The 13,399-nt window shown below is 42.5% G+C and overlaps 1 protein-coding gene across 2 annotated transcripts in view; it reads left to right on the forward strand.

Annotated features, from left to right (window-relative positions):
* NUP155 (nucleoporin 155) overlaps positions 1 to 13,399 on the forward strand; it is a 76,935-nt gene that overhangs the window by 43,885 nt on the left and 19,651 nt on the right. For both annotated transcript variants that reach the window (XM_037990770.2, XM_073014790.1), the window contains 2 exons: positions 5,963 to 6,060; positions 11,452 to 11,582. In XM_037990770.2, the coding sequence (XP_037846698.2) occupies positions 5,963 to 6,060; positions 11,452 to 11,582 (229 nt within the window). The remainder of the gene's footprint in view (positions 1 to 5,962; positions 6,061 to 11,451; positions 11,583 to 13,399) is intronic.

Below are 13,399 nucleotides of genomic sequence, written 5' to 3' on the forward strand. Positions count from 1 at the left end.
CCTCCCGGGTTCACGCCATTCTCCTGCCTCAGCCTCCCACGTAGCTGGGACTACAGGCGCCCGCCACTGCGCCCGGCTAATTTTTTCTATTTTTAGTAGAGACGGGGTTTCACCATGGTCTCGATCTCCTGACCTTGTGATCCGCCCGCCTCGGCCTCCCAAAGTGCTGGGATTACAGGCGTGAGCCACCGCGCCCGGCTCATTTCTCAGTTTATCAGTTGATAGATAGTTGTGTTATTTCACCTTTTTGGCTAATAAGAGTGCTGATATGAGCATTCCTGTACAAGTTTTTGTGTGGACATGTGTTTACATGGACTCTTGCTCTGTCGCCTAGGCTGGAGTACAAAGGCTTCATCTTGGCTCACTGCAACCTCCACCTCCCAGCTTGAAGCAATTCTCCTGCCTTAGCCTCCAAGTAGCTTAGATTACAGATGTGCACCACTATGCCCGGCTAGTTCTTCTTTGTATTTTTAGCAGAGACAAGGTTTCACCATGTTGACCAGGCTGGTCTCGAACTCCTGACCTTGTGATCCACTGGCCTCAGCCTCCCAAAGTGTTGGGATTACAGGTGTGAGCCACAGCGTCCAACGAAGAATGGACATTTGGGGTTTTTTTGAGACAGCGTATCACTCTTGTCGCCCAGGCTGGAGTGCTGTGGTGCAACCTTGGCTCACTGCAGCCTCCCCTTCCTGGGTTCAAGCGATTCTCCTGCCTCAGCCTCCTGAGTAACTGGGATTACAGGCACCTGCCACCATGCCCAGCTAATTTTTGTATTTTTAGTAGAGATGGAGTTTCACTGTGTTGGCCAGGCTGGCCGGTTTTTTTTTTTTTTTTTTTTTTTTTTTTTTTGAGACGGAGCCTCCCTCTGTGGCCCGGGCTGGAGTGCAGTGGCAGATCTCAGCTCACTGCAAGCTCCGCCTCCCGGGTTTACGCCATTCTCCTGCCTCAGCCTCCTGAGTAACTGGGACTACAGGCGCCCACCACCTCGCCCGGCTAGTTTTTTGCATTTTTTAGTAGAGACGGGGTTTCACCGTGTCAGCCAGGATGGTTTCCTGACCTCGTGATCCACCCGTCTCGGCCTCCCAAAGTGCTGGGATTACAGGCTTGAGCCACCGCGCCCAGCCTAGACTGGTCTTAAACTCCTGACCTCAGGTAATCCACCATGCCCAGCAAGAATGGAGTTTTTCTTTTCTTTTCTTTTTTTTCTTTTTTTTTTTTTTTTGAGATGGAGTCTCGCTATGTCACCCAGCCTGGAGTGCAGTGGTGTGGTCTCGACTTACTGTAAGCTCTGCTCCCGGGTTCACTTCATTCTCTTGCCTTAGCCTCCTGAGTAGCTGGGACTACAGGCACCTGCCACCACATCTGGCACATTTTTTGTATTTTTAGTAGAGACGGGATTTCACCATGTTAGCCAGGATGGGCTCCATCTCCTGACCTCGTGATCTGCCCACCTTGGCCTCCCAAAGTGCTGGGATTACAGGCGTGAGCCACCATGCGCAGCCAAGAATGGATATTTTTAAGCCTCTAAAATAATACAGACTTTTTGTTGAAAAAATAATAATCACATTGCATTCGGGGAGTCACATCACTCCTTACAATTGTTAACGGGTTATTAGAGTATAATCTTTTTAAAGCATATATAGACTGGGCAGAGTGGCTCACATCTATAATCCCAACACTTTGGAAAGCCAAGGCAGGAGGATTGCTTGAAACCAGGAGTGTGAGACCAGCCTAGGCAATATAGGTGACCTTGTCACTACAAAAACATATAAATAGGCCGGGCGCGGTGGCTCACGTCTGTAATCCCAGCACTTTGGGAGGCTGAGGCGGGCGGATCATCTGAGGTCGGGAGTTCGAGACCAGCCTGACCAACATGAAGAAACCCCGTCTCTGCTAAAATACAAAACTAGCCGGGCGTGGTGGCACATGCTTGTAATTCCTGCTAGGAGGGAGGCTGAGGCAGGAGAATTTCGCTTAAACCTGGGAGGCAGAGGTTGCGATGAGCCGAGATAGTGCCATTGCACTCCAACGTGTGCAATAAGAGCGAAACTCTGTCTCAAAAAGAAAAAACAAATAATAAAGCGTACATAAATGTACACGTCTTTAAAAGCAAAAATAGAGTCTAAGTACACTTTTATGTAACATTGTTCATACTTTGTGTGTGTGTGTGTGTGTGTGTGTATATATATATATATGGTTGTTTTTTTTGGTTTTTTTTTCTGGTTTTTTTCCTCCCCCGAGACAGAGTCTTGCTCTATCGCCCAGGCTGGAGTGCAGTGGTGCGATCTCAGCTCACTGCAGCCTCCGCCTCCCAGGTTTAAGCAATTCTCCTGCCTCAGCCTTCTGAGTAGCTGGGATTACATGCATGTACCACCATGCCTGGCTAATTTTTGTATTTTTAGTAGAGATGGGGTTTCACCATGTTGGCCAGGATGGTCTCCATCTCTTGACCTCATGATACGCCTGCCTCAGGCTCCCAAAGTGCCTCCCAAAGTGCTGGGATTACAGGGGTGAGCCACCACACCCGGCCTGTCTTTATCTTTTAAGTAGGAGAACTTACCTCCTTCCCATTTTATTGGGATTAGTTAAATGTGGTTTATTGTTTTGGTTTGGTTTTTTTGGAGACAGAGTCTTGCTCTGTCGCCCAGGCTGCAGTGTAGTGGTGCAATCTCAGCTCACTGCAACATCCACCTCCCTGACTCAAGCGATTCTCCTGCCTCAGTCTTCCAAGTAGCTCAGATTACAGCCCCACACCACTATGCCTGGCTAATTTTTGTATTTGTAGTAGAGACAGGGTTTTGCCATGTTGGCCAGGCTGATCTTGAACTCTTGACCTCAGATAATCCACCTGCTTCAGCTTCCCAGAGTGCTGGTATTACAGGTGTGAGCCACTGCATCTGACCTAGTTAAATGTTTGATTTTTTTCTCTCCATCCTGAATTTGTGCTTTTTGTTTATTTTCTTCCCTTTGCCATTTCCTTATTGTATTGGATTGATCTGGCCTCTCTCTACTTAAACACCAATTAAGAAGTTCTATATATGATATTTCTTCCTCTATTAGTTTTAAATTCTAACAGACATACATCTCAGTCACCATTAATAATTTAACAAAATCTATTATTTCCTTTCCTTGCCTTCTGCCATAGCTCTCCCTCCAAATTATCTGGAATTTTACTTGTCAGATGTTTTTAGTTTGTTTGGTTTTTTTTCCAACATTGTGGTCTTTTGTTAATTGAATTTTACCATTACATCTACAATTATATGTAAATTTTCTAATCTACTTCTGATTTCTCTTAATTACTCATTTCTCTTTAGTTTTTAGCAAGATGTTTTTGAATTTTGATGTTTCTTGAATTTTCACATATGCAGTTCTGTCATATGCAGATAGAGATAGTTTCATCTTTTCCATCTTTTCTAGCTCTACTTGCTTTCTCCTGTCTGCACAAGGTAATCTCTCTCTGTCTCTTTTTTTTTTGAGACGAGGCGGAGTTTCACTCTTATTGCCCAGGCTGGACTGCGATGGTGTGATCCTCGGCTCGCTGCAACCTCCGCCTCCTGGGTTCAAGCAATTCTCCTGCCTCTGCCTCCCGAGTAGCTGGGATTACAGGCATGAGCCACCACGCCCAGCTAATTTTGTATTTTTAGTAGAGACAGGGTTTCTCCATGTTGGTCAGGCTGATCTCAATCTCCCAACCTCAGGTTATCCACCCGCCTCGGCCTCCCAAAGTGCTGGGATTACAAGCGTGTGCCACTGTGCCCAGCCACTAATCTCTCTCTGTCTTTTCTCTCTCTCTGTTTTTTTTTTTTCTTTTTCAGGCAGTCTTGCTCTGTCACTGAGGCTGGAGTGCAGTGGTGTGATTATTGTTCCCTGCAACTTCAAACTCAGCCGCCTGAGTAGTTGGGGCTACAGGCGTGTGCTGCCACAACTGGCTGATTTTTTCTTATTTTTCTCAGAGATAGGGTCTCACTGTGTTGCTCAGGCTGGTCTCAAACTCTTGGCCTCAAGTGATGCTCCCTCCTTAGCCTCCCAAAGTGCTGGGATTACAGGCATGACCCACTGCATCCTCCCTTACTGAGGTGTTTTTTGGTTTTGTTTTTTGAGATGGGTCTCACTCTTGCCCAGGCTGGAGTGCAGTGGCACGATCATGGCCCACCACAACTTTGACCTCCCAGCTTCAAGTGATCCTCCCACCTCAGCCTCCTGAGTAGCTGGGACTACAGGCACATGCCACCATGCTCAGCTAATTTTTTTATTTCATATTTTGTAGAGACAAGGTCTGACTGTGTTGCCCATGTTGATCTTGCACTCCTGGGCTTAGGCGATCCTCCTGTCTTGGCCTCAAAAAATCCTGGGATTATAGGCATGAGCCATCTGCACTCAGCCCTTATTGAATATGTTTAGCATATTCATATATTTAACATATTGAATATGCTTAACATATTCAGTAAGTGAGTTTGTCAAATGTATTTACTGCATTTTACAGAGATGATCATATCATTTTCCCTGTTTAACAATAGAATTATATCAATAATTAATCAATTATATGTCCTAATTTCAACCAGCCCCTGGATTTCTGTAACATTAGTTTCATTGAGTATGGAAATTTTTTAAACAGATTTTTGAGATCTACTTTACATACCACTAAATTTACTCATTTTGAATATTCAGTTTGGTGACTTTTAGTAAATTCATAGAATTGTGCAACCATTACCACAGTCCAATTTTAGCACACTTCGATTATCTAGGAGACATAACTCATGTCAATTAGCAGTCACTTTCCATTCCCACTTCTTAGTCCCACACACTTACTGATCTGCTCTATTTCTGTAGATGTGCCTATTCTTGACATGTCATATAAACAGAATCATACTGTGTGGTCTTGGAGTCTGGCTTCTTTCACTTAGTGTGTTTTTGGGGCTCATGTTTGAGATTTATGTTGTAGTATGTATTCATGTTTTGTTCGTTTTTATTGCCCAGTTAATGTGGAATTTTAAGATCATAGACCATTTCTCAGATCTTCGTATACATTTTGCACCATTTTCTTGCCAAAGTTTAATGTTGTAGATGAAAAAGTACATTACCTGTATGATTCTCTTTCCTTTGTAAGTGACTTAGTGTTGACTTTGAAATTTTTTTGTGCTTTTTTCTTTTTATTACCAAAATTCAAAAATCACAACATGATGTCTTTAGGTATATCTTCTTTACAGCTCTCAGTGAGCCTTTAGAATGAACGTCTTGGCTTTAATCAGTTTTTTTCTCCTGTTTTTTATGTATCGTGGTACACATTGAGTATCCCTTATCTGAACTGTTTGGAACCAGAAGTGTTTTGGCTTTCACGGTTTTTTGGATTTTTAAGTATTTGCATTATACTTAGGTTGAGCATCCCTATTCCGAAAATGTGAAATCCAGCATGCTCCAATGAGCATTTCCTTTGAGCATCATGCTGATGTGCAAAACGTTTTAGATTTGGGGGCATTTCAGATGTTAGATTTTTTTTATTAGGGATACTCAATCTATATTTCTTCTGTCCCATTCTCTTTGGAGAATCATATTACTCTCTTGTATCTAGCTTGTTTCTTCTCTTCCGTAATTTCCTTCCTTTCTCTCCTTTACCCCCTCTTTTTGGTTGATCTTTTTTTTCTACAGATTAGGAAAATTTATAGCTGATGTGTTCTCAGTCATTTAATTGATTTAATCTTAGTCATTTTAAGTAGCATCTGTTTAGTCTGTCTCATAAATTTTTTTGGCCATCAAATTTTTAATTCTAAGGATTCTTTCTTATTTGTCAATTTTTTTTTTTTTTTTTTTTTTTGGCAACCAGCCCTTCTGGTGATGGTTGCCCTACCTTATGAATTATTTTTAAAAATTATACATATTAAATGTTTGAATTGTACTGTGTAAGTATGTGTTATATCTCAATAAAGCTGTTATAAACACACACATTCTGCAATTTCTGTTTCAGTACTACTGCTAAAGTGCAGCAGAGGCTGATAGGATTCATGCGTCCTGAAAACGGAAATCCCCAGCAAATGCAACAGGAGCTTCAGAGGAAGTTTCATGGTAAATTACTGCTTCTCATCAGTTAAGCGTACATGACCTCAGTAAAATTTTATTACTTGAATAGAAAACAATGGACTTTTCTTGGTAAAATGTACTTTGTACACAAATATTTGTAATTAAAATATCAGTGTAATTGGGTCTGGGGTGGTGGCTCACACCTGTAATACCACCACTTTGGAAGGCTGAGTTGGGAGAATCACCTGTTCCTGGGGGCAGAGGTTTCAGTGAGCTGAGATCATGCCATTGCACTCCAGCCTGGGGGGCAGAGGTTTCAGTGAGCTGAGATCATGCCATTGCACTCCAGCCTGGGTGACAGAGTGAGACCCCGCCTCAAAAATAAAAATAAAAAAAGTGTGATTGAGAAAGTAGGATAATATGGATGTTGTATATTTCCCTCTTTTAGCATATACATTTTTGTTCCTTCCTGCACCAGAAAACATGATACACACCTATTTCATTACGATTTTTTTTTTATTGTGGTGAAATGTGTATATACCATAAAATTTGCCATTTTTACTTTTTATTTATTTATGTTTTTGAGATAGAATTTCACTCTTGCTTCCCAGGCTGGAGTGCAATGGCGCGATCTTGGCTCACTGCAACCTCCGCTTCCGGGTTCAAGCAATTCTTCTGCCTCAGCCTCCCGAGTAGCTGGGATTAGAGGCATGTGCCACCACACTGGGCTAATTTTGTATTTTCAGTAGGGATGGGGTTTCTCCATGTTGGTCAGGCTGGTCTCAAACTTCCAACCTCTGGTGATCCACCCACCTTGGCCTCCCAAAGTGCTAGGATTACAGATGTGAGCCACTGCACCCCGCCCCACTTTTCCTTTTTTTTTTTTTTGAGACAGAGTCTCACTCTGTCGCCCAGGTTGGAGTGCAGTGGCACAATCTTGGCTTACTGCAAGCTCCGCCTCCCAGGTTCACTCCATACTCCTGCCTCAGCCTTCTGAGTAGCTGGGACTACAGGTGCCTACCACCACGCTCAGCTAATTTTTTTTTTTTTTTTTTGTATTTTTTAGTAGAGACGGGGTTTCACCGTGTTAAGCAGGATGATCTCAATCTCCTGACCTCGTGATCCGCCCGCCTTAGCCTCCCAAAGTGCTGGGATTACAGGCATAAGCCACTGCGCCTGGCCTGTTTTTACTATTTTTAAGTGTACAGTTCAGTGGCATGCAGGATATTGATTTTATGTCCCCATTACCAATATCCATCTCCAGAACTTTTGTCATCTTCCCCAAAATGTCACTCTGGGCTGGGCACGGTGGCTCTCGCCTATAATCCCAGCACTTTGGGAGCCCATGGCAGGTGGATCACCAGAGGTCCGGAGTTCAAGACCAGCCTGGCCAACATGGTGAAACCCCGTCACAATCAAAAATACAAAAATCAGCCAGGTGTGGTGGCAGGCTCCTGTAATCTCAGCTACTCTGGAGGCTGAGGCAGGAGAATCGCTTGAACCCAGCAGGTGGAGGTTGCAATGAGCTGAATTTGTGCCATTGCACTCTGGCCTGGGCAACAAGAACAAGATTCTGTCTTAAAAAACAAAATACAAAACACCAAAAGTCACTCTGTCCCCATGAAATAATAACCCCCCATTTTTTTCCCCTATCCCAGGTCTCTGGCAACCACCAATCTACTTTCTTCTCTGAATTTTACCACTCTGGGTACCCTATTAGAATGACACCAAGCTTTTCGTTTTGTGACAGGCTTATGTCACTTAGCTTACTGTCCTCAAGGTTCATCCATGTTGTAACGTGTCAGAACTTCCTTCCTTTTTAAGATTGAGTAATTTCTATTGTGTGTATGTGCATATGTGCACACATACTACACTTTTATCCATTCATTTGTTGATGGATGCTGAGTTACTTCCGTTTTTTGGCTATTGTGAACAATGCTGCCATTAACATGGGTGAACAAATAGGAATTAAAGTCTCTGCTTTCAGTTCTTTTGGGTATATATACCCAGAAGTGGAATTGCTATGTCATATAGTAATTCTATTACTAATTTTTTGATGAACCGCCATACTGTTTCATAGCAGCTACTGCATTTTATGTTTATGTTTATCTTTATTTCTTTTTGATACGGAGTTTCACTCTTGTCGCCCAGGCTGGAGTGCAATGGTGCGATCTTGGCTCACTGCAACCTCCACCTCCCAGGTTCAAGCAATTCTGCCTCAGCCTCCCGAGTAGCTGCGGTTACAGGCTACCACACCCAGCTAATTTTTGTATTTTTAGTATAGAGAGGGTTTCACCATGTTGGCCAGGCTGGTCTTGAACTCCTGACCTCAGGTGATCCACCCACCTCGGCCTCCCAAAGTGCTAGGATTACAGGTGTGAGCCACTGCGCCTGGCCAGCTACAGCATTTTATACTTCTAGTAGCAATGCACAAAGGTTCCAGTTTCTTCACATCTTTGCCAACATTTGTCATTTTTCTGTCCTTTTATGTATAGCCATCCTAATGTACATGGAATGGCATCTCATTGGGATTTCGATTTGCGTTTCCCTAATGATTAGTAATATGCCTTTTTATAGGGCTAAAAATATGAGTCAAATATTTCGTTGTGCTTTTTATCAATTATAACTAGTAACAAGGAAAGAATAAGGCAACTGAAAAGTTCTCATAATCTTCAGTTATTCCAGATACAAGTTAGAAGAATAATAAGTTATTGCATGAACTTTTTGTGCCATTTAATTTTTTTTAAGTTCTTTTGCCTTCCATTGTTAGGGTTAGCGTTACTTTTTCTGGCCGTGATAGAACTTTCTGGTTTGTTTGTTTGTTTTGAGATGGAGTCTAGCTTCTTCACCAAGGCTGGAATGCAGTGGCGCAATCTTGGCTCCCTGCAACCTCTGCTTCCCAGGTTCAAGCGATTCTCCTGCCTCAGTCTCTCACGTAGCTGGGATCACGGGCGTGTGCCACCATGCCTATCTAGTTTTTGTGTTTTTAGTAGAGACAGGGTTTTGCCACTTTGGCCAGGCCGGTCTTAAACTCATGACCTCAGGTGATCCGCCCAACTCAGCCTCCCAAAATGCTGCGATTACTTGCGTGAGCCACCACGCCTGGCCAATAGAACTTTCTCAACACTCAACCATTTACTTTTGTCCCAAGCTACTTTCTTCCCTACTCAGGACCCTAGGTTTCTATTCATCATTTTGTAAATTCTTTTTTACTGTCTTTTAAATTTTTTCTCTCTCTTCTTTTTTTTGAGATGGAGTCTCACTCTGTCGCCCAGGCTCCGCTTCCCAGGTTCACGCCATTCTCCTGCCTCAGCCTCCCAAGTAGCTGGGACTACAGGCACCTGCCACCACACCCAGCTAATTTTTTGTATTTTTAGTAGTGACGGGTTTTACTCTTTTAGCCAGGATGGTCTTGATCCAATGACCTTGTGATCCGCCCGCCTCAGCCTCCCAAAGTGCTGGGATTACAGGCGTGAGCCACTGTGCCCAGCCTTAAATTTTTTCTCTTTTTTAAAAAATGTTGAAATTGTTTGCCTATCCTCCAATTTTGTTTCTGTTCTGTTCTGTTTTGTTTTGTTTCGAGACAGAGTCTTGCTCTATTGCCCAGGCTGGAGTACAATGGTGCCATCTTGGCTCACTGCAACCTCCACCTCCTGCGTTCAAGCAATAATCGTGGCTCAGCCACCTGAGTAAGTGGGATTACAGGCATGTGCCACCACGCCTGGCTAATTTTTGGATTTTTAGTAGAGGTGGAGTTCTGCCATGTTGGCCAAGCTGGTCTCAAACTCATGGCCTCAAGTGATCCTCCCACCTCGGCTTTCCAAAGTGCTGGGATTACAGCCATGAGCCACTGTGCCCATCCACCATTTTGCAAATTTTTTTTGTGAGCGGCTAATGATATTTCAGTATGGCTTTGAGATTACGTTACTAAACATTGGTGAGGATTTGTACAAATAGGAGCATTTGAATTGCTGGCAGTTTATACTGAAACAACTGCTTTGGAGAGCAATTTGATCATATCCGGTAAAAGCTAAACATATATTCTGAAAGCTGATAGTTTCACTTCTAGGTATATATCCTTAAAGGAGTTTTTTTCAAACTTTTTCCCACAGTAAGAAATATATCTTACATGGCCAGGTGTAGCGGCTCACGCCTTTAATCCTAGCACTTTGGGAGGCCAAGGCAGGCAGATCATTTGAGGTCAGGAGTTTGAGACCAGCCTGGCCAACATGGTGAAACCCTGTCTCTACAAAAAAATGCCAAAATTAGGTGGGCGTGGTGGTGGGTGCCTGTAATCCCAGCTACTCGGGAAGCGGAGGCAGGTGAATCACTTGAACCCAGGAGGCAGAGGTTGCAGTGAGCTGAGATTGTACCACTGCACTCCAGCCTGGGCAACAGAGCAAGACTCCATCTCAGGGGAAAAAAGAAAATAAATATATCTTACATTATGACTCAGATGTTTAAAAGCATACATACAAACTAAAATAGATTTTCCTGAAGTAATTCTACTTGTTTTATACTCTGATATTTCTTTCTTTTTTGAATTCTTTTCTACTTTCTATATTTTGAGGGGTGCGCGAAAAGCTATCATCACTGACTAAACTGATTTCATGACTCGCCAATGCATGTTGATCTAGGGTTTGAGAAACTCAGTCCTAGACTAACTTTACTGTGCTTTCTAGGAGATGTTCTTTAAGAATATTTATTGCATCATTGTTTTATTTTCAAAATACTAGAAACAATGTAATGTCCTCCAAGTGAAAAATGGGCCAAATTGTGGTATACTTACATGATGGAACACTCAGTAGTGAAAATAAATGTACTAGATTTATATTTATCAGTGTAGATAGCCTGCGAACATATAACTGAGTAGAAAAAGCAATGGTGTATTTATTAAAAATACAGCAATTTTTTTTTTCTTTTTGAGATGGAGTCTTGCTCTGTTGCCCAGGCTGGAGTGCAGTGGTGCAATCTCGGCTCACTGCAAGCTCCACCTCCTGGGTTCACGCCATTCTCCTGCCTCAGCCTCCCGAGTAGCTGGGACTGCAGGCGCCCGCCATCCTCCCCGGCTAATTATTTATATTTTTAGTAGAGACGGGGTTTCACCATGTTAGCCAGGATGGTCTCGATCTCCCGACCGTGTGATCCACCTGCCTCGGCCTCCCAAAGTGCTGGGAGTACAGGCGTGAGCCTCTGCCCGGCCATGCATCAATATTTTGATGGTTTATGTTTATCTACACAAACACAGAAGCATATATATATACAGACACAGAGAGAAGATAAAAACATAAATACTACTGATTATCATAGTTGCCTCTAATGGGGGCTGGGAGGAAAACAATGGGGATTTCAACCTTAACTATGGTTTTTATTTGAAATAAAGCATCTTAACCTATGTTATTTTATAATAATTTATTAGTTTTGTTTTCTCATTAGAGGCTCAACTAAGTGAAAAGATTTCACTTCAGGCAATTCAGCAGTTGGTCCGAAAATCATATCAGGCTCTGGCTTTATGGAAACTTCTTTGTGAACATCAATTCACTGTCATTGTGGCAGAACTTCAGAAGGTAAGTTTTTTTTATTTTTTTATGATTGTACCATTAATACTGTATTTGGATTTTTTTGGATGAGTATTTTGGCTTTGGAGGAGATTATTTTGGGAAGCATTTACATTAATAATCAAGTTAGTATGTTATAGGAAGATTGCACAAAAGCTTACTAACTTGGGGGACCTATTTTTTTCAAAGCCACAAGTTTTTACTTGTGGTTATGTGAATGAAATCATACTTTACAAAACATATTTTTTAAAACAGTGGACTATAACCTTTATTTGAGCTACAGGTTCTTCTGAGAATCTGATAAAAGCTATCTCTCACTACCCTTAAAGAAATGCACATCAACATGGACACACAGACTTTTGCATATAATTTCAAAGGACCCAACAACCTAAATTAAATACCCTTTTTTTTTTTTTTTTTTTTTGAGACAGAGTCTTGACTGGGCACCGTGCCTCACGCCTGCGATCCCAGCACTTTGGGAGGCTGAGGCAGGAGGATCACTTAAGCCTAGGAGTTCAGCACTGTCCTGGACAAGATGTCAGGACCCATCTCTACTAAAAATAAAAAAATAAATTAGTCGTGTGGTGGCACATGCCTGTAGTCCCAGCTACTTGGGAAACTGAAGTGGGAGGAGCACTTGAGCCTGGGAGGTTGAGGCACCAGTTAGCCGTGATTGTGCCACTGCATCCTAGCCTGGGTGACAGAGTGAACCCTGTCTCTCTGTCTCTCACACACACACACACAAACCACTCCTACTTCATTTTATGTATGTATTTTTGTTGTTGTTGTTATTTTAGAGATGGAGTCTCACTCTGTCGCCCAGGCCAAAGTGCAGTTGTACGATCTCGGCTCACTGCAACCTCCGCCTCCCGGGTTCTAGCAATTCTCCTGCCTCAGCCTCCCAAGTAGCTGGGATTACAGGTGCACGCCACCCATGCCCAGCTAATTTTTTGTATTTTAGTAGAGACTGGGTTTCACTGTGTTGCCCAGGCTGATCTCGAACTCCTAAGCTCAGGTAATCCACCTGCCTCAGCGTCCCAAAATGCTAGGATTACAGGCGTGACCTACCGTGCCCGGCAACTGCTGTTAGAATATATAGAGGAAATTTATTCCTACATTTTATTTGTGAGCATTTCTGAACGTATACAGAAGTAGAGCAAAAACTGTAACTCCCACATACATTTGACTCATTCAGCATTTTCAAGATATTGTGTTTCTTAAAAAAAATAGTTCCTTGAATAACAACAATGTCATTATCACAGTTACCAGTTTTTCTTGAGACAGTGTCTTGCTCTGTCTGGAGTGCAGTAGCACGATCACAACTCACTGCACCCTTGACCTCCCGGGGCTCCAGTGATTCTCCTACTTTAGCCTCCCGAGTAGCTGGTACTATAGGCACACACCACTATGCCTAGCTAATTTTTTTTTTTTTTTTTTTTTTTTTGGTAGAGATGGGTTTTTACCGTATCTCCTAGGTTGGATAGTTACCAATATTAACTATCAATATTTGATAGCAAAATCTGTCTGAAAAATGTCTTTTTACAGTTTGGTTCATTCAAATCAGGATCTAAACAGTTTAGTTGGTTTGCTCGTGGAATTTATTGTTTATCTTTCATCTGTTTCAATCTGAAGCAGTCTTTCCTTCTTTTTCTTTTCCTTGCTGTTGCCTTGTAGAAATCCAATCATCAATCCAGTAGAATGTCCAGCATTGTAAGGACATTCTAAGGCTTTTTTTTTTTAAACCCTCTTTGTAGTGAACTTCTTCCTCTATCTCCTGCATTTTCTATAAAATGGAAGTTTATTATATAGGCTTGATTCAGTTCAGC

This window comes from Chlorocebus sabaeus, chromosome 4 (genome assembly GCF_047675955.1).
Source record: "Chlorocebus sabaeus isolate Y175 chromosome 4, mChlSab1.0.hap1, whole genome shotgun sequence".
In the NCBI taxonomy this organism is placed as follows: Eukaryota; Metazoa; Chordata; class Mammalia; order Primates; family Cercopithecidae; genus Chlorocebus; species Chlorocebus sabaeus.